This window comes from Odontesthes bonariensis, chromosome 8 (assembly GCF_027942865.1).
Source record: "Odontesthes bonariensis isolate fOdoBon6 chromosome 8, fOdoBon6.hap1, whole genome shotgun sequence".
NCBI classification, from domain to species: Eukaryota; Metazoa; Chordata; class Actinopteri; order Atheriniformes; family Atherinopsidae; genus Odontesthes; species Odontesthes bonariensis.
The window spans coordinates 20,416,018-20,437,679 of record NC_134513.1 but is presented as its reverse complement, the minus strand read 5'-3'; the positions used below and the strand labels follow the sequence as shown (position 1 = coordinate 20,437,679).

General features: G+C 43.0%; 1 protein-coding gene across 1 annotated transcript; it reads right to left on the bottom strand.

Annotated features, from left to right (window-relative positions):
* Positions 1-418: 418 nt before the first annotated feature.
* Positions 419-18,356, bottom strand: LOC142385946 (protein NLRC3-like). The gene is made up of 7 exons (XM_075472621.1): positions 18,307-18,356; positions 17,379-17,510; positions 12,481-12,559; positions 12,118-12,325; positions 10,453-11,970; positions 2,419-2,617; positions 419-614 (listed from the first exon to the last, which is right to left on the bottom strand). Exons 1-7 carry the CDS (start codon positions 18,354-18,356, stop codon positions 419-421), a joined length of 2,382 nt encoding a protein of 793 aa, XP_075328736.1.
* Positions 18,357-21,662: the final 3,306 nt, after the last annotated feature.

Sequence of the window (21,662 nt, the reverse complement as noted above, 5' to 3'; positions counted from 1 at the left end):
GGAGATAAACGAGTGTTTCAGAGCATCTCTTCCTCAGCTGCCATCAGCTTTAATAAATATAATGTAATAAATAATAAATAAAGTCAAATAAAATACAGCTGAGAGCTGCATGGACCTCCAACCCTCTACTGACCTCAGAGTCTGCAGTTTGTTGTGTGGACAAACAGCTCCTTCACATCTGATTTCTTCAGGTAGTTCCTGCTCAGGTCCAGTTCTGTCAGATGGGAGGGGTTGGACTTGAGAGCAGAGACCAGAGAAGCACAGCTGATCTCTGACAAACTGCAGTTCCTCAATCTGAATAAAGAATAAAACATAATTTAATGAATCATCATTTCATCAACTAAACCACTGAAGAAGAAAACAGACTTTACCATGAAGACCAGCACAACTTTCACATCATATTAATCTGAACAAACAACTAAAACATGGTGTCTGACCTCAGAGTCTTCAGTCCACAGTGAGGACTCTGCAGAAAGCTGCACAGCTCCTTCTCTGCAGAGTCACTGATGTTTATGTTCCAGCTCAGGTCCAGTTCTGTCAGATGGGAGGGGTTGGACTTCAGAGCAGAGACCACAGAAGCACAGCTGATCTCTGACAAACTGCAGAACTCCAATCTGAATAAAGAATAACACATGTGAGCTGAAGTCAACAGGATGCAGGTTAAAACAGTCAAACAGAACAAGTGAAAAAGAGCTCTCATTAATATTAATGACAACATGCTGCTGCTTCAATAAAGACGGAGTGACTTCAGCTCTTAAACTCTGCCAGCTCCACCAGTGGCTCCATCCATACAAACTCATGTTGTGCAGCCAAATGATTCAAGTTTCAAAGAAAACAAACATGTCAGGAGGAACTTTGGAGCAAATGGGAACAAACTGATAGAAATGGAGATCAGGTTCACTGTTTTATTGAAGGTTAAAGGCACAAAAACATGGTGCAGTGATGTTTAATGGAATCAAACTTCTTTAAAGAGTCGACAGCAGAAGAACTTGTTACTGTGACTTGTTGTGTTTGAATATTTCAGTCAGTGCAAACATTACAGAGCCTTAGAAAAGTGTTGGAACCATCCAGAGGTGGACTGATTGATCAGTTTGGCTGATTAATGGATGCTGATGGACGCTTTGACTAACTATCAGAATCAGTCAGGTATTCTGGCAGTCAGGATTTAACCCCCCTGTCAGCTGACGTCCTGGCTCTCAAAGCAGGTCAGCAGCAAAAGTTTGAAAGTGAAAAAACGGATCAGAAGGTGGAAAAAAGTTCAGAATCTGACAGAAAGTTTGAATCTGAAAACAGAAAACATCTCAAATATGAAGAAATGAGACTAAAGTGGAAATAAAACATTATGAAAGAAGAATGAACTTTACATTCAAACTGAAATAAACGTCTGCTGCACTTTTTTTCACTTTGAATCTCGTTTTTTGTTCCTCAGAGAAACTGATGAAGCTTCATGTTTGTTATCTGCTGTTTCTCAGCCTGCATTCACTCACATGCTGCTCACAGCAACTCTGAGCTCTTACTGAATAAAACAGGTGGGAACAGCTCCCACACAGCCAGCAGGGGAACAGAACAGCATGTATCTGCAGTGATGCAGCAGTCCCTGCCTCCCTCCTTCATGGCAGCTCAGTGATCATCCTTTGTGTCTGTGTTGGGCTCACCTGCACAGGGTCGCAGCACTTCACCTGTTCAGCTTCTCTTTGGCTGCACAGATATCAAACACTGACTCTGCTGCATGTTTTCACACATTTCTCACCTGATGGAAAGCTGCTCACACACACTCACAGCCTCCTTCCATCTGCTGTTACCTAGCAACAAGTTAGCTCACAGCTTTTCTTCCATCCATCATCCAATCATGTTATTCTTCTTCTGATAAACTCTTCTTTGTGTTTTCCTCACAGTCACTAAATGTCAGCATCACTTTCAGTTGGACTTGACATTGTGTAACAGAGGGAATTATTGATAGAATTCATGAAATAAAGCTCAACTGAAAGTGATTTCCTTTCAGTTATCAGTGGGAGAAGCTTTTTGGCTGGATTTTGTCATCATGAATGAATCTGACTGAAGATAACTGCTGCTGTGATGAAAGCTGCTTTCTAACCAAGTCAAAGATTGTTCATTTCCAACAGTGTTGGAGGGGAGTTTGTTATTATCAGCTGATTAACGGGCTTTTGGAGTTTTGCTGCTCCAAACTGTTGTTATTGTTTCAGCCAGAAATATTCACCAACTCTGGAGCTCTAGAAGCATCAGCCAGTGATTCTAGATTTGTTTCTTACTGACAGATTCACTGTGTTTTCTTATTATTTAATGAATTATCATTTCATCAACTAAACCACTGAAGAAGAAAACAGACTTTACCATGAAGACCAGCACAACTTTCACATCATATTAATCTGAACATACAACTAAAACATGGTGTCTGACCTCAGAGTCTTCAGTCCACAGTGAGGACTCTGCAGAAAGCTGCACAGCTCCTTCTCTGCAGAGTCACTGATGATGTTCCAGCTCAGGTCCAGTTCTGTCAGATGGGAGGGGTTGGACTTCAGAGCAGAGACCAGAGAAGCACAGCTGATATCTGACAACCTGCAGCTCCTCAATCTGAATAAAGAATAAAACATGTGAGCTGAAGCCAACAGGATGCAGGTTAAAACAGTCCAACAGAACAAGTGAAAAAGAGCTCTCATTAATATTAATGACAACATGCTGCTGCTTCAATAAAGACGGAGTGACTTCAGCTTTTAAAGCTGCAGTCTGCAGGATATGTTGTTGTCATACGTAAAGTCCTAATTTTTGGCATTTTAAGAGTTTACATGATCTATCAGAACTCTTGAAGTTGAAAACGGTGACCTCCGTAGTCGCAAAATGCAAGAAATGCTTATTTTTTAACCGAAAAATAAAAAGTTATTCAACTTCCTGTCCCGCCCCATCAAAACACATGAGAACTCGTGCACATCTACATGCACGCCAGATGTGCGTACACGACTCCTCATTCATCAACTCACCTGTCATTTGCGATCATGGAAGACACAGTAAGTAGACTAGCCCGTAATGAAGTTCAATAGTCTAGATAAATAAGCGTGGGGACGAGCCTACCTTGTATCGCGCGTGCACAATCGGTGATTGACAGGCAGCAGAGCCCAGCTCGTAACCTGATTGGTTACCTTTTACCGGTCCGGTCTGCAATTTTGTAAACAAACCTGCTGGCTTTGGAGGGACCTAGCAGGACATATAGGGGACCTAGAGAACTCTTTTTTTTTTTGTATTGAGGTATTTAATGTACTACTTTCAGAATCCCTGGAAAGTTCCAGGCATTATGCTTGAAAAAGAGTTGCAGACTTCAGCTCTTAAACTCTCCCAGCTCCACCAGTGGCTCCATCCATACAAACTCATGTTGTGCAGCCAAATGATTCAAGTTTCAAAGAAAACAAACATGTCAGGAGGAACTTTGGAGCAAATGGGAACAAACTGATAGAAATGGAGATCAGGTTCACTGTTTTATTGAAGGTTAAAGGCACAAAAACATGGAGCAGTGATGTTTAATGGAATCATGGAATCAAACTTCTTTAAAGAGTCGACAGCAGCAGAACTTGTTACTGTGACTTGTTGTGTTTGAATATCTCAGTCAGTGCAAACATTACAGAGCCTTAGAAAAGTGTTGGAACCATCCAGAGGTGGACTGATTGATCAGTTTGGCTGATTAATGGATGCTGATGGACGCTTTGACTAACTATCAGAATCAGTCAGGTATTCTGGCAGTCAGGATTTAACCCCCCTGTCAGCTGACGTCCTGGCTCTCAAAGCAGGTCAGCAGCAACAGTTTGAAAGTGAAAAAACGGATCAGAAGGTGGAAAAAAGTTCAGAATCTGACAGAAAGTTTGGGAATCTGAAAACAGAAAACATCTCAAATATGAAGAAATGAGACTAAAGTACAAATAAAACACTATGAAAGAATAATGAACTTTACATTCAAACTGAAATAAACGTCTGCTGCACTTTTTTTCACTTTGAATCTGGTTTTTTGTTCCTCAGAGAAACTGATGAAGCTTCATGTTTCTTATCTGCTGTTTCTCAGCCTGCATTCACTCACATGCTGCTCACAGCAACTCTGAGCTCTTACTGAATAAAACAGCTGGGAACAGCTCCCACACAGCCAGCAGGGGAACAGAACAGCATGTATCTGCAGTGATGCAGCAGTCCCTGCCTCCCTCCTTCATGGCAGCTCAGTGATCATCCTTTGTGTCTGTGTTGGGCTCACCTGCACAGGGTCGCAGCACTTCACCTGTTCAGCTTCTCTTTGGCTGCACAGCTATCAAACACTGACTCTGCTGCATGTTTTCACACATTTCTCACCTGATGGAAAGCTGCTCACACACACTCACAGCCTCCTTTCATCTGCTGTTACCTAGCAACAAGTTAGCTCACAGCTTTTCTTCCATCCATCATCCAATCATGTTATTCTTCTTCTGATAAACTCTTCTTTGTGTTTTCCTCACAGTCACTAAATGTCAGCATCACTTTCAGTTGGACTTGACATTGTGTAACAGAGGGAATTATTGATAGAATTCATGAAATAAAGCTCAACTGAAAGTGATTTCCTTTCAGTTATCAGTGGGAGAAGCTTTTTGGCTGGATTTTGTCATCATGAATGAATCTGACTGAAGATAACTGCTGCTGTGATGAAAGCTGCTTTCTAACCAAGTCAAAGATTGTTCATTTCCAACAGTGTTGGAGGGGAGTTTGTTAGTATCAGCTGATTAACGGGCTTTTGGAGTTTTGCTGCTCCAAACTGTTGTTATTGTTTCAGACAGAAATATTCACCAACTCTGGAGCTCTAGAAGCATCAGCCAGTGATTCTAGATTTGTTTCTGTCTGACAGATTCACTGTGTTTTCTCATTATTTAATGAATCATCATTTCATCAACTAAACCACTGAAGAAGAAAACAGACTTTACCATGAAGACCAGCACAACTTTCACATCATATTAATCTGAACAAACAACTAAAACATGGTGTCTGACCTCAGAGTCTTCAGTCCACAGTGAGGACTCTGCAGAAAGCTGCGCAGCTCCTTCGCTGCAGAGTCACTGATGGTGTTCCCGCTCAGGTCCAGTTCTGTCAGATGGGAGGGGTTGGACTTCAGAGCAGAGACCACAGAAGCACAGCTGATCTCTGACAAACTGCAGCCCCACAATCTGAATAAAGAATAAAACATGTGAGCTGAAGCCAACAGGATGCAGGTTAAAACAGTCAGACAGAACAAGTGAAAAAGAGCTCTCATTAATATTAATGACAACATGCTGCTGCTTCAATAAAGACGGAGTGACTTCAGCTCTTAAACTCTGCCAGCTCCACCAGTGGCTCCATCCATACAAACTCATGTTGTGCAGCCAAATGATTCAAGTTTCAAAGAAAACAAACATGTCAGGAGGAACTTTGGAGCAAATGGGAACAAACTGATAGAAATAAAGATCAGGTTCACTGTTTTATTGAAGGTTAAAGGCACAAAATCATGGTGCAGTGATGTTTAATGGAATCATGGAATCAAACTTCTTTAAAGAGTCGACAGCAGCAGAACTTGTTACTGTGACTTGTTGTGTTTGAATATTTCAGTCAGTGCAAACATTACAGAGCCTTAGAAAAGTGTTGGAACCATCCAGAGGTGGACTGATTGATCAGTTTGGCTGATTAATGGATGCTGATGGACGCTTTGACTAACTATCAGAATCAGTGGAGTTTGAGGCTGATGGTTGGGAGACCTCCCCCATCTCCAGCAGGAAGCAGCAAAGCTGAAGTCAAGGAGGAGTCAGAGTGTTAAGTTCAGTGTTTCCATTCAGTCTTTAAACATCACAGCTTCCATCAGAGTCACATGATTTAGAAGCAGACAGAAACACAGCCGGCAGCAGCTCCACTGAGAGACTCATCTTCAGGAAATCCAAACACTGGACTAATGAGCAGATCAGTACAGATGCTCGCTACCAAAGCAGCAACTAAAAGATGTATCTTCTGCTGTTATTGGCTCATCCTGTTTTGTTACTGATGATCTCAGCTCAGCAAAGAACACCATGTGAGCAAAGCATCTTCTCACACTGACAGTCAGCTGTTTTGCCGGAGTGAACAGGGCAGACAATACAGCCTCTAAATAAGATATTATCTGTCTTTATTTCACCAATACTATAAGACCAATGACTGAATGAACGCGTACTATTGCACTGTTAGCTCAGAGCTGCCATGTTGTTGTTATTTGGGGCTATCGGGGGATTTCTATACACACGTCTCGTGGCACGGCACGCGTCGATGATGTCATCCCACTGTATTGTCTAAGCCCGGTTCACTCCTGTTATAGGGATATACGCGGATCTCGATTGATATAAATAGTGTCCGAAGGACGCTGACTTTCACCAAACTGTTATCGGTGAGTAGATGAACTTATTTTATGCCAGAAATAAAGTTCAGGTTTAAAAAACGAACTTCCCCTTTAAGGCCCTCGGCCTCTGGAGAAGTCACTCAACCTCCCTCCTTCATACAAAGTCGAGTGTGTCATCACCCAGCAAGGATTGGCTCTTTTAGCCCTTCTGCCCTGAATTCCTCAGGTTTATCTTGTCTTTTTGATCCCCTTGTTCCCTCAATAAACCTTTAAACTCCAACTTAGCATGTGGAAATATTTCATATTCCTCTCCTCTAACCCTAGCTGAGCTGGGCTCTGTAGCTGCAGCCTTTGTGTGTCACTCTGCAGACCGCCATGCTTTCTGTAGGACTGACAGACCTTTCTTCCAAGATATGAATACAGAAAGGACAACTTTTTTTCTCTTACTTTGACTCACTTTAAAAAGTTTCCACAGAGAAGTACATTTAAAAAGCTTAAACTGCACTTTAGTTATTGATTTATTTATTTTTAGAGTTTCTCATGTTCAAAACAGACAGCAAAACTAAATCTACACTTCAGGACGTACTGCGATAGAAAAAATCTGATCCTTTATGCTCACATTATCATTTCTACTTCTGTGTAACTGCTTATGTTGACGCATGCATGAGATTAATAGCTGCACTCGGGAGATCACCACTGTCCGCTCTAAGAACTGAGTGTCCCACAGCCTGGGCGGTATCAACACCGCTATCTGCTCCCAGCAGGACAGAAGGAAATGTCTCATGCATAGACGCAAGCATCCGTCTTCTCTGCCCTATAAAAGCTTCCTGAGAACTCTGCATCTCTGAACATTTGCATCACAGCTTCTGTATGTAAACCTTCCCTTGCTGCAGGATAATTAAATGTCCTCTGCTTTGGAATTTCAGACAGTATTCCTGAGTAGGGTGGAATGCTCTCTCTGGGTCGGGAATGAGATCCTTCCCCAAGTGGAGGAGTTCAAGTATCTCAGGGTCTTGTTCAGGAGTGAGGGACGAATGGAGCAGGAGATTGACAGACGGATCGGTGCGGCGTCTGCAGTGATGCGGGCTCTGCACCGGCCCGTCGTGGTGAAGAAGGAGCTGAGCCAGAAGGCGAAGCTCTCGATTTACCGGTCAATCTATGTTCCTACCCTCACCTATGGTCACGAGCTGTGGGTAGTGACCGAAAGAACGAGATCGCCAATACAAGCGGCCGAAATGAGTTTCCTCCGCAGGGTGTCTGGGCTCTCCCTTAGAGATAGGGTGAGAAGCTCGGTCATCCGGGAGGGGCTCGGAGTAGAACCGCTGCTCCTCCGCATTGAGAGGAGTCAGATGAGGAGGCTCGGGCATCTGGTTAGGATGCCTCCTGGACGCCTCCCTGGTGAGGTGTTCCGGGCCCGTCCCACTGGGAGGAGGCCCCGGGGGAGACCCAGGACACGTTGGAGAGACTATGTTTCTCGGCTGGCCTGGGAACGCCTCGGGGTCCCCCCAGAAGAGCTGGAGGAAGTGGCCGGGGACAGGGACGTCTGGGCTTCTCTGCTCAAGCTGCTGCCCCCGCGACCCGACCCCCGGAGAAGTGGAAGATTATGGATGGATGGATGGATTCCTGAGTATTCTTATTCATGCTGACATACTGAAAACATGCAGTCATCATGACTCTGAGGAGTCTGGGGAGAAAATATCTGATAAAAACAGCAACATTTCTGTGGACTGTGTGGAGCTGCTTTTGGACAGCTTCCAGATTTAGTCTGATTAAAAGCTGTAAAATATCCTTTTTTGTGCCATTTTAATATTAGGAGTCAGACTTGGTGAGCAGCTGGGACTTGCAGATCCTGATTTTAGTCATCTACAGGCATCTGTTTAGAAAAATCACTTGGACATGATTTTTTTTCCCCAGTGTGTTCAAACATGTCTTATTCACTTCCAGTAACACTTAGAAGGATTCTGTGTGTTTGGGAAATACATTCAGCTTCTGATTCACTAAAGGATTATGTGGCTTTGTGGCCCGTTAAATGGCAGCAAACCAGAGGCTGCACATCTGTCTAATTCACAGTCGCCTTCACAAAGGGTCAGGTTCACCTCAAACCGAATAACCATAAAGATATCATCACTCTGTTCCAGTGCAGTGTGAGGAAAAAACAGCTCATATTTCTGTAAAGTAGTTTACTTTGGGTATGTGATGGATCTGTGTTTCAGGACAAATCTACAGGAATGGAAAGGAGTTCAAGCAAAAGAGCACTTTGGTATTTCTTTAAACTGTGTGTTATGTTTTATTATCAGAGTTATTTAAGCCAGATAATCAAAAGGCAGAACAGGTCAACCTGTTTCATTGATCAAGGTACCTGGAAGCTGTTTTTAATCCATTTAAGCCAGAATTATATCAGCTCGCAGCTGAAAAGGTCATGAATCCTTACCTGAGTTTTTTCAGTCTGCAGTTTGGACTCTTCAGTCCAGCAGAAAGCTGCTTCACTCCTGAATCCTGCAGGTTTTTGTTGTTACTCAGGTCCAGTTCTGTCAGGCTGGAGGACTGGGAGCTGAGAACTGAGGACAGAGCTGCACATCCTTCATCTGAGAGGTTACAGCCATCCAGTCTGAGGAGGGAATGAGATGGAAGGAAATAACTTGATCCATTAATCAATCAAACTACATTTATATATGTGTAAGAATTATTTTTCCCTGTTTGTTTCTGTTTATATGCAGAGGTGGGTAGAGTAGCCAAACATTGTACTCAAGTAAAAGTAAAAAATATTCATCCAAATAATTACTTGAGTAAGAGTAAAAAAGTGCTTGGTGAAAAAACTACTCAAGTACTGAGTAACTGTTGAGTAACGTCTGATTTATTTGTTAACACAAGCATTCAATCAGACAGACAAAAATACTAAATAATCATCATTAGGCAAATTAGAGTTCATCCAATTGATGAAATAAATTAAAATGAATTAATTAATAACAAAAAAGCTTAAATTAAAATAATCCAGGTAAATTCAAGTACTTCAATAAAAAATAAAAGAGACTTAGGAAATGTTTAAAACATATGTAACCCATATGTAACCTAAAAAAACAAACATTCGCCTATCCATGGAGGAAAAAACGAGTTTAGGAAACTTACCGCTACATGTTTCCTCAAGTTAGATGTTGAGTTTCTGAATGCTGAAATGTGTGTTTGTTTTGGTTGACACAGAAGACACATAATGTAGCTGCTGTTTCGCACTCTTTGTAAGGTAAACATGCTTTCAGTATGAGGCCTCGTCTGTGTCTTCATTTCCCACCGTTGATTCTGACATTTTTCATCTATTTCTTTTTTAGTTTGCCACGACTGTAAACTGTAAAGCTAACCCGTCCCGCCGCTGAGATTGAGTATGGTCACGTGACGAGACTGCACGGCTACGTTTGATTGGTGAAACACAGTCAGGTGGTAGAGCCTTTGGCGGAAGTCTCCCTCTGTCAGAATAAAACATTAAAATGAGGCGTACGCGGGGGGATAAAAATAATGAGGCGTAGAATACCAAAGAGGTAAGAAGAAAAGTACCGAGCTCATTGTGGCCTAATGTAGCAAAGTAAGAGTACAATTTCTTCTTCACAAATCTACTCAAGTAAAAGTAAAAAGTATAGTGATTTAAAACTACTCTGAGAAGTATATTTTTTTCAAAAACTTACTCAAGTAAATGTAACTCGTTACTACCCACCTCTGTTTATATATCTATGGAAATAAAGTAAAAACATAAAATAAAATCAGCTAAATAGAGTTTTTTTCTCTGTTAATAAGTAAAGAATGTATTTAAAAAGAAATATATCTATGTTGTATGTACAGAGCTTTGTTGGAGGCTTTGACCACTGGCAGCAGCCTCAGAAGAGCCTCCTCTGAAGCAGAGTATTTCTTCAGGTCAAACACATCCAGATCTTTTCCTGATGACAGTAAGATGAAGACCAGAGCTGACCACTGAGCAGGAGACAGATTATCTGTGGAGAGACTTCCTGAACTCAGGGCCTGTTGGATCTCCTCCACCAGAGAACGATCATTCAGTTCATTCAGACAGTGGAGCAGATTGATGCTTCTCTCTGCAGACAGATTCTCACTGATCTTCTTCTTGATGTAATCGACTGTTTCCTGATGGGTCTCTGAGCTACTTCCTGTCTGTGTCAGCAGACCTCGTAGGACACTCTGATTGGTCTGCAGTGAAAGACCCAGGAGGAAGCGGAGGAACAGGTCCAGGTGTCCATTTGGACTCTCTAAGGCCTTGTTCACAGCACTCTGATGGAGATGTTTTAGACCTTGTTTATTGAACCATTTAGGCCACCAGGGGGTTGTTTGCTGCTCCATCAGGTTGAGTCCAGAGTTGATGAAGGTCAGATGCACATGAAGAGCAGCCAGAAACTCCTGAACACTCAGATGGATGAAGCAGAACACCTTCTCCTGGTACAGCCCTCTCTCCTCTTTGAAGATCTGTGTGAACACTCCTGAGTACACTGAGGCTGCTGAGATATCGATGCCACACTCTGTCAGGTCTGATTCATAGAAGACCAGGTTTCCTTTCTGCAGCTGCTCAAAAGCCAGTTTTCCCAGAGACTCAATCATCTTCCTGCTCTCTGGACTCCAGTGTGGATCTGTCTCAGCTCCTCCTTCATACTTGACCTTCTTCACTTTGGCCTGAACCACCAGGAAGTGGATGTACATCTCAGTCAGGGTGTTGGGCAGCTCTCCTCCCTCTCTGGTTTCCAACACATCCTCCAGAACTGTAGCAGTGATCCAGCAGAAGACCGGGATGTGGCACATGATGTGGAGGCTTCGGGATGTCTGGATGTGGGAGATGATCCTGCTGGCCTGCTCCTCATCTCTGAACCTCTTCCTGAAGTACTCCTCCTTCTGTGGGTCAGTGAACCCCCTGACCTCTGTCACCATGCCGACACAGTCAGGAGGGATCTGATTGGCTGCTGCAGGTCGTGTGGTTATCCAGAGGCGAGCAGAAGGAAGCAGCTTCCCCCTGATGAGGTTTGTCAGCAGCACATCCACTGAGGTGGGCTCTGTAGCATCAGTCAGGGGCTCCTTGCTGTGGAAGTCCAGAGGAAGTCGACACTCATCCAGACCGTCAAAGATGAACACAACCTGGAACTGTTCAAAGCTGCAGATTCCTGCTTTTTTAACTTCATTAAAGAAGTGATGAACAAGTTCCACCAAGCTGAACTTTCTCTCTTTCAGCACATTCAGCTGTCTGAAAGTGAATGGAAACATGAACTGGATGTCCTGGTTGGCTTTGCCTTCAGCCCAGTCCAAAGTGAACTTCTGTGTTAAGACTGTTTTCCCAATGCCAGCCACTCCCTTTGTCATCACTGTTCTGATTGGTTCATCTCTTCCAGGTGGGACTTTAAAGATGTCTTCTTGTCTGATGGATGTTTCTGCTCTGCCTGCTTTCCTGGATGCTGCTTCAATCTGTCTGACCTCGTGTTCATCATTAACCTCTCCGGTCCCTCCCTCTGTAATGTAGAGCTCTGTGTAGATCTGATTCAGAAGGGTTGGCTTTCCTGCTTTAGGAATCCCCTCAAACACACGCTGGAACTTCTTCTTCAGAGCAGATTTAAGTTTACGTTCACAAAGTTCTGAATGAAGACAAGAAATAACATCAGTAAATAAACATGTAAACCCTGTACAGAATGAGTATCTGAACATCTGCTGTTCTGTGTGCTGAGACATCAGTAAATGTGTCCTTTATCCAGCAGGTTAAATCTTTAGAGGAATCCTCTTACTGCTCTGCAGACGGTCAGCCAGCTCCTCCTGCTTCATTCTCCTCAGGAAGTGAACTGTGATCTTCACTAACGCCTCTCTGCTGCTCCTCTGCTCTTCATCCTCAGCCTCCCTCTGACTCTCTAAGCATTCTGGGTAATCTGGACTCAGAACCTTCTGCATCTTCTTCAGCTCCTCCTTCACAAAAGTGAGCATGTTGTCCTCCAGCAGCTGGAACAGAAAACTATATGAATGAGCCAATCAGACTGAAACCATGGAGCCAAACATCAGATGGACACACTGACAACCCACTGGTCTACAAAGTGCAGCATGGAGATGGCTGTGAACAGAACAGATGGAAAAGTAGTTGTTGTACATGTACAGACCATAAATATGGAGTCCAGCTGTGTTTGATGCTGCTGGGCAGACGGACCACTGGGACCCTCTGAGCTCTGCTGGTCCACTCTGTGGAGGAATCATGAAGAATGAGCTCACATTCTGTCTGTCCACACAGAGACAAACACAAGGTGAAGGTCCATGAAGCGATGTGTGGATGTGAGCAGTGGATCAGAGGACTCCCTGTAGTGGGAAAGCTTTACTGGTCCTGCTGATCCCACTGAGAACCAACAGCTCAGTCTGCAGCTGCTTGGAGCTTTCAGCTCACTTTGGTTGGGTCCCAGCAGCTCTCACCAACCCCTTCAGAAAGCTTTCCCTCCCTGCTGAAGTGCCCTGGAGCAAGGCAGCCAGAGCCAGTGTGTGCTAGGATCGGACTGGTTGTACTGGGCAGCTCCCAGTGTGAAGGCCTCAGACGATGACTGTTCAACATCATCTGATGATTATTTCCCAAAGAGAGACAAACTTTCATTGTAGCTTCCAAAAGCTGTGTTTAGTTCAGTGGAAGAAGCAGAGTTCCTGTCTGTTTACCAAGTTTCATTTCAGTCTTTCAGGACAAACTTTTGTTCTGTTGCTCACTAATTTGAACTTCTCAAAGCTTGAAGCAGCTAACCAGCACCCTGCTGACTGTTCCTCTGCTGAACCTGGAACACATCACACCTCCATCAGCTCCATGTGGTTCAGACGTTCAGGTTTTTAATTCTGAATAAATCTGTCTGTCCTCCGCTTCTGATGAACAAACTGTTTGGAACCCATTCAAAGTTAACCCAAAGATCATTTTCTGTATCATACATGTTGAAAATGTGTCATTTAAATCAACACAAACAAACAGACACACATATCAATGCTGATAAGTGTGTGAAGGTTCAAACTCTAATGATTAAATCTGTTATCCTTGTAGCAGTCACAGTGCCGTGTGGATTAAGAGTTTTTCAAACTTTGACAAAACCAACATTCCTGTGGGGGATGTTTACGTATGTGGATATAAACCAGGTCTTCATTTTCTTTCCACAAAGGAAAAAGAGACAGAAACTGCCTAATTTACGTTAACCTTCTACCCTTTTGAGAGTTTTTGGGGAGTCGAACTCGCAACAGACGCTCTCCATAAATTGGGATAAACTCGAATGAACAAAGAACCTTTCTGTTGGAAATGTTGGAGACTTACTATCTTATCTTCACCATGAATTGCGGTTGACATATTAACACCCTCTCCCACCAGAGAACCGACCAGATGGCTACACACAAGACTTCACTAAGACTCACTTTTAGTCGAATCTTAAAACTATATTAAATGTGTTTGATAACCGTATACAATTTCTTTCAGGTTTCCAGCTTGATCACAAGACGCATATAGAGACAATTTGTACGATTCTGGCTTAAATATTGACAAGGAACTGATCTTGGTGGAAAATGCCCAACCTGCCTGATGGAACCACATTGCCCCCTAGTGGTCTGCAGTGTTGATTAGTTGAACATTTAAATCCCAGAGGACTCAGTAAAATGGACAATATATGCAACTATTAACTTCTAACGATGTCCCTTCGGTATCTATTTGGTATTTGTTTGGTGTCCCCATTGTTAACACAGAAAATTAACATTGTGTGGTTCACTATTCATATGTCACGATTTCATAGATATTCATCTGAATTTTGAAAGTCATAATCATCAATTACGTTGTGTGTTATTTTGATGTCTTTATATTGCAAGTCTATGTTATAGCTTTAATCTGCATATCTTAACAAGATGTGGTGTTTTCAGAATCACCGAGACAAATGTTCTATGAGACACAGTAATGGAGAAATAAGAGTTTCTTTGTCTCATCCAGAAATCCCCATATAAAAACAGATCATCTTACACAGACACCCAGGCAGACATGCACACAGTTCAAGCATATCATTGGCTGAAAGAGTAGTGTAAGCTTACGTCATGCCCCGCCTCCGAGAATCAAAACCCGGAGCCCGCGAAAAACATCTCGTCTCTCGTTCTCTCGCCTCTCGCCTCTTGCTTCTAGTTTTTGTTCCAGAAGAGTTCCAACCCAGAGTTTCAGAAGGAGATTTGAGCAGAGAACAGTTGCTCAGAGAGATTTGGAGATGGTTTGAGCAGAAGAGAAGAGCTCACCAGAGTTTGGGAGTTTTCCCATAATCTCAGGAGAGAGCGGAAGGACGTGAGGATGAGCGATGCAGAGGACGACCGGAAGGAAGCCCTCCAGAACCCAGTGAGACCCCGGAGACGAGAAAGAAAGACCCGAACAAAGATAAGAACAGAATGAAGTTTTCCTACCCAGAAAGCCAACTCCAAGCAACCTTTTATTAATCTTCTGTGAACTTAAGTTCACTTCATCAGAGAAGCAACGGACCCACTGACACTCGGAAGATTCGATCATCTAACCACAGCCCTCGGCACCATCGTTCCCGTTTCCCAGTGAAAGAACCAACTGAGAAGCTAAAAAGTCAGCCACCACAGCCAGGAAGGCCCAGAGAGCGGAAGAGAAATCCCCTCGGACCCCGCGTGGCCGCTGCCGTGTTCCGAGCTGACTAAGCAGAACTTCAGCACAGTAAGACCGACCCGTTTTCACCTTAAAGTGGGTTTGATGGATGTCTCGAGGCTTTCACAGAATGATACATTAATCCGAAATGTCAGTATTTAGCGTCAAATAGTCAGCCAACCTAAACTATTTGAATACATCCAGTATCTCCCCATTCCCCATATTTTATTTTCCATTCACTAAGTGTTTTATATAATCACCCATATTCAATGCATCTCCTGTTTGTTTTAAAGGTTCATGTTTTGGTCATATCATTTTAATAAATAGTTCATATATCTTTATATGTTATAATCACAGATTGTGTCGTATGCTTTCTTTACGTAATGTCTGTCCAACCAAACGAGAACTTCACGAAAGTAGCGAGATATGAGACTGATTATTACTTGATTATTAACTGATTATTAATTTAACATACCAGGATCGTAAGATTTTAACAGTTTTCCTACCTGACTGTAACGTAAAGTTAAGATTACGGTAGGTGGTGCCCTTAATTCGAGGTTTAAGATAAATCCTTATATTTGATACATATATAATTGACCAAGAACGCTACATCCTCTACTTGGTAATGTCAGAACAGAAGTCCATCCAGACTGATAAAAAGTTTCACTTTACATGAGGACGACTAATCAGTTGCTCAGTCATGACTCAGATAAACTGCCACAAAACCAAACAGATCACAGCTGCTAACATGATGTAGCAGCATCAATACTGACTCCCTCACACTGGGTATCCATGTAACCATCATCAGCTGATGATATGACACCTCCTGGAGTTGGAAATAGCAGCAGGTTACTATTGGAACTAATGAGCTGCTCATCCCGCGTTAGAGCAGACAAACACATGTAAAGCAGCTTTGCTTCATGGTTCACAACCAGAAAAAGAGTGCAGTTACCCATCAGGCTCAGGGATGAGTCTCACCACAGCCCTTTTACAGACAGCCGTTCCGCTTCCTATTCGCCCCATTATACAAAATTTGGCTGCAGTTCAGTTGATTTTGTCTGGGGACGCTGGCGAGCGAGTGCAGAATGACCATTTTCCATAGGACTGGCGCTAATAACTCAAAAAATGTCCCCGCTAGCGGCTGAAACCTGAAAATATTACTGTGATTTCTGACAGAGGGATGTGGATTTATATCAAAAGTAAAATAACCTGGGAGTTATATCTTTCTGTTTTCTTACAGGTCTGGCATTTGCGAGTCAGTATCCGCTAGCATCTAGCTAACGGAATCTGAAGAACGCACGGCAGATTACGACCGGCTGCTTTACGGCACTCGTCCACTGTGCCAGAGTGCTAACCTGGTGCCGCTAACAACAACCAAAGCTAAACCAGAGGCTAGTCAGAGAGTATGTAAAAGGGTTGTGCTGAAATCTGTAACTATTTGAGCTAACACCCCTCTGCTAGCTCAGCGCTAGGACTGACCATGCCCTAAAGTGATGCCACATGCATGACATCACTCGTGAGGCAATACTGACAATAAATGAGTATTTTAAAAAAATCTAGTGAGTCTAAAAAATCTAATCTAAAAAATATAAAAAATTCTATTCAAAGCAATTGCTGCATCTAAGGTGGATCTCATAGTACCACATTCATTCTGACTGCTCTGCACTGCTTCGTTGGCGCCCCCTAGAGTGCAGTACCACCCGGAAAAAGCCGCCAGCTTTCCCTCTCCTCATAATAGAGACTCTCTGGTCTCACCCCCAAACAGAGGAGTTTAATCATCTTGTTCATGAGTGATGATGACAAACTGGAGTAGGAGAGAGATTTTGGGTTTAGTCAGCAGCAATGAGGGCGCTGTGCCATTCTGTTGTGCTGAAGAGGGATGTTAGGACCCGGCTCTGCTCGGGACAGCAGCCTTCTTACTGTGAGGTGACGGTGCTAACCACCACACCACCAAGCAGGCCCCAACATGGACTCCTTTCTTTAATTATCTTTGTATGAGAGACTGAAAAAAATGTGTATCATTTTTATTTTGAGCAAAGTTTAACCGTGGCAGCAGGTGATGGAGGGCTGGGAACAAAATCTATCTGTCCTCCTCCATCCAGCAGCACCTGCCGCCTGAGTGGAAGTTCCTGCCTACACTGTGTTAGAGCCAAAGCACAAAGGCGCCCCCTGCTGGACCAGCTGCTGTCCTACAGACACTCAGAAACACCTGTTGGAGGCAACATCCATTCTTTCCTCTCTGACTCCTGTGTTTGTGGGAAACATCCAACACACACCGCTTCACATATGAACACAGAAATGGATGTGAAGCAGAGCTGAGCTCACATTAAACACATGTTCGAGGAAAAACTGTTCAAACTGACTCTGCTACATTTTACTCTGTTACAACATTTACACTCAGCTCACCTGTTAAAGGATGGATGTTGGTCTGATTTGAATTCAATTGGACAACCCATTGACTCGTTGCTCTTAAAGGACACACAGCTGGGTTCAGGTTCAGGTTCAGGTTCAGGTTCAGGTTCAGGTTCAGGTTTGGATCTGAGAGAAAAACATTTGTTCTATTAAAACTCACAGATTTCCTGAAATTTAACCACAATAAAAACACTGTTTTAATAAAGGCTGTGAGACCAAACATATAATTACAGACCTGGTGGACCAAATTGTTAAGAAAAATGAATAAAGTATTAAAACATCAACGATCTGAACCATTATAACTAATTAATTTTACACCAATAATGTCTTCCTTTGACCAGGGACTCTTCCAGGACACACAGCTGTAATCAGCTCTGAGTCTCTGATGGACTCTGACAGAAAAACACTTCTTTTATTAAAACAGACATGTTCAGGAAAAGTCTCCTTCGCTGTTTCATCAAACTCAGAAATACATGATGACCGGAAAAACATCAGGATACTTTCAATATATTAGACTCCCAGTAAAAATCCATCAATGTTGTTTCCATGGAGACTCATCTCTTAATAAGAGGAGCAGCCAATGAGGTAAACCCTTTTACAGCCTGATAAGAGATCCAAATCAGTCTCCAGGTGAGAATCATCTAAAAGACTTCAGTTACATCTCTGACCACAGGAAGTAGGCAGCAACTCTCCTGCAACTCTGTCATCAAGAGGGAAAACAATTTTGTCTTTCCTGAAACCATTTCACTGACCAGTTAGTAACTCATCACTGAGACAGCTTTCTGTATTATTAATGTTGAAAATGTGTCATTTAAATCAACACAAACTAACAGACACACATCAATGCTGATAAGTGTGTGAAAAAGTGTTCCAACTGACTCTGCTACATTTTACTCTGTTACAACATTTACACTCAGCTCACCTCTTAAAGGATGGATGTTGGTCTGATTTGAACAAAAGAGGAAGACCCATTGACTCGTTACTCTTAAAGGACACACAGCTGGGTTCAGGTCCAGGTTCTGGTTCTGGTTCAGGTGGGTTCCTGTGAATAAAGGTGGTTTGGTGATGTGAGTGCTGAGCTCTGACATGGAGAAGAGTCATGGACAGTTAGAGATGGTCCTCTCACCTCTGAGCTTTGCTCTGGCTCTCATGTTCCCCACGCAGAGAGGTTTTAGTGTCCTCACACTGATCCATGCTGCTGAACTCACATCAGCTCACACACACTTTCTACCTTCATCTGCAGAGGAAACACAGATCATTCATCTGCACATCAACTCACATCCTCCTTTCCATCATTTGGGCTGTAAAAAGATCAGCTGCTGTACTTCCATCAGTCCACTAGATGGAGGCATGGAGCAGCACAGACATCATGATCCTGATGATGATGATGATGATGAAACATTTCCATTCACTGACACACACTGATTATCTGAACCTGCAGCATGATGATAAATCTGCTATCTGAAACACTCTGATGGGCTGAATACAGGACTGAACTGTACATGAAGACCTACACTGCAGATAAGTAGCAGCAGGACTCCAGAAATCCATCCTGCAGGATCACTGCAGACTGACAGGAACCACCAGGGGGCGCTCACTGCTCTCTGTTAAATATTATCTAACTTTATTATATATATTATTATATGAACCCACTGATGAGTCCACATGGTCACACCCAGAGGCTCCAGACACACCTGAATTATGATCCTTCATAAAACAGGTTGAGGATCAGAGTCCAACAGGATCAGAGTCCAGGATTTATCTGGATCTCATATCAGGACAGAGTTTTACTGTGAGTGTGTTCAGAGAGCAGTGATGAACAGAGTGTGAGTGAACAGCACATTCCAGGCAGAGTTCCTCTGTTGGAGGAGAAAACAGCAGCAGACTGAGTGGGAAACATTTCATGTTGCTAACAAGCTGCAGCTCCTCATCAGCACACTGATTGTTGCTGTTTACTCTCAGCTCACATGACTTGTGTCTCATCAGCAGAGGAAATCTCTCTCTGCTCTGAGACTTTGTTAAATGAATCAAAGTGTCACTTACTCAGCTTCTTCCATGAATGTCTTCCCTCTGCAGCTCTCTGCTGTGTGGACCAGGTCTGTGTAGAAGAAGAGGAAATCCTCTGCTCCTTCTCCGACATCAGTCCTCTGTGTCTGCAGGCTGCTGTCACTCTGAAACTCTGCACACCGTAAAAGAGTCTTAAAGTGATCAGAGGTCAGCTTTATATGACGGTAATTCATCAATAAGTAACCTGCAGCAGCTTCCTGCTGCCACTCTGACGAAAGCTGACAACAAACAAGTCTCTTTGTTTGGAATCTGGACCTTTTATTTAAATTAAGTTTTTGTTAAGCAGTTTCTCCGTTTCTTGTCTTTTATATCAAATCAAAAATTATACATTTACATTTCTTGAGTTCTGAGCGCCGGGTAATTTAATCATTTCCATGAATTATAAAACTTACTGAATATTTGTTCTTGATAGAGGCAGACAATAGTTAGGTAATAGTTTCCAGCGATTATCAAGGTAGACTTGACATTTTTCTTTATTTACAGCAACTAATAAAAACTTTAGAAACATCTCAGTGAATGGGTAGGCGTGTCCAGACTTGTGACTGGTTCTGTGTAAAAATATAAAGACGATATGCTGCAGCAGGCCTCTCCATACCTGAGTTTGTGTGGATCCTTCAGAGCAGCCGTCAGCAGCTTCTCTCCTGAGTCTGCTGGATGGTTGGAGCTCAGGTCCAGCTCTCTCAGATGGGGGGGGGGGGGGTTGGAGGTCACAGCTTCAGCCAGAGAAGCACAGCCTTCCTCTGTGATCAGACAGCCTGACAGGCTGCACACACACACACACACACACACAGAAACTCTGAGGCTGTTTTCACATGAGACAATGGTAACAGCTTCATCAATCTGTTAAAGTGACAGCGTTCACACATGGGTGCCTTTTATATTCATGTTCCTCCTGATTCTTTCTGCTGCAATATATATTTGTTATTATTAAATGAAACAGCACACCCCCTTCGTAGAATCCCCACCTTAACATGGTGGAGGGGTTATCTCAATGGGCCTCATGCAAGAACCACTCGTAGGAACAGATTTGCTGTTAAGTGGTGCGTACGAGTTATTTAAGAGAACTTTACACATTCACCAATTTTTTTGTATTTTGAGTTTTCTTTCAGGTATGAACAGAATTTACAATGATGCAGACCTGTCGCAGGAGTCCCGTACTGTTGTTATTCAGATCAAGTTTGCTCGGACTAATGGATTATATTGCAACGACCCAGAATAAGGTTAAAAGCACACAGCTGGCTTGTTTCCTCCTCTCCCTGTCAGTCACTGGACCGCAGGTCATGCCACTCAGGTGTGGGCTGGTGGTTGGTGGAGCAGAGTGGGCGTGGGCCAGTCTGTGTGCAGGTTTGGTGCTCTCCTGCGGGTCGGTTGCAGAGCAGGACTGAGAGTCACCCGTGTTCCTTGGCCAGAATGACTGTACTGGAAGTTGTGATGTGTAAAGCTTAATAAAAGAGCAGTTCGGCAACCGCTGGTCTCAGAGCCTCCGCCAAGTCATTACAATATACTTAATTAACTTTGAAGCAATCAGATGTAGATATATACATTATACCCCATAATTATACTGAGATTATTCTGTTTGACTTAAATGATGCACTGATGGAAGGTTCATTTGACTCTGTATATAGTCCTCTGTGCCTGCAGGCTGCCGTCACTCTGAAACTCTTCACACTGTAAACAGAGCTGAGGCCTTCAGTCCAATCACTGATCAGCAGCTGAACTTAAAAAACAGAAGAAAAGGATTAATCAGTTCATGTAGTTGGAACCAAAACTCTGGTGAAGAGACGACTTCAGAGCAAACTGAAAAGTGTTTTTGTTTCCAGTTTGTGTGTGAAGGAAAAAGCTTTCAGTGTGCTGCATTCAGGACCAAAGCTGAGCCATCTCTGGTGATAAGTCATCTCTCTCAGTGGTCACTGCTGGTGCAGGAGTTACAGGTGAGATGGAAACACTTGATGTCGGAGAATCAGGTGAAGTTATTGGGACTTATAGAAGCTGCTGGACTGCAGGAAAACACTTTAAATGTTTCTGATAGCAAACATCCAATCAAAGGTGTCACAACAAGGTAATAAAAACAAGATTAATGATAAACCTTCATGGGCTGGATGGGAATCCTGTGAAAGTTTGTAATTTATTGATCATTTTCAGGAGGAACTGATAAAAACATGTGGTTAACATGAGTGGTTTTAGAAGCGATGTTGAATTATTTCCATTGCT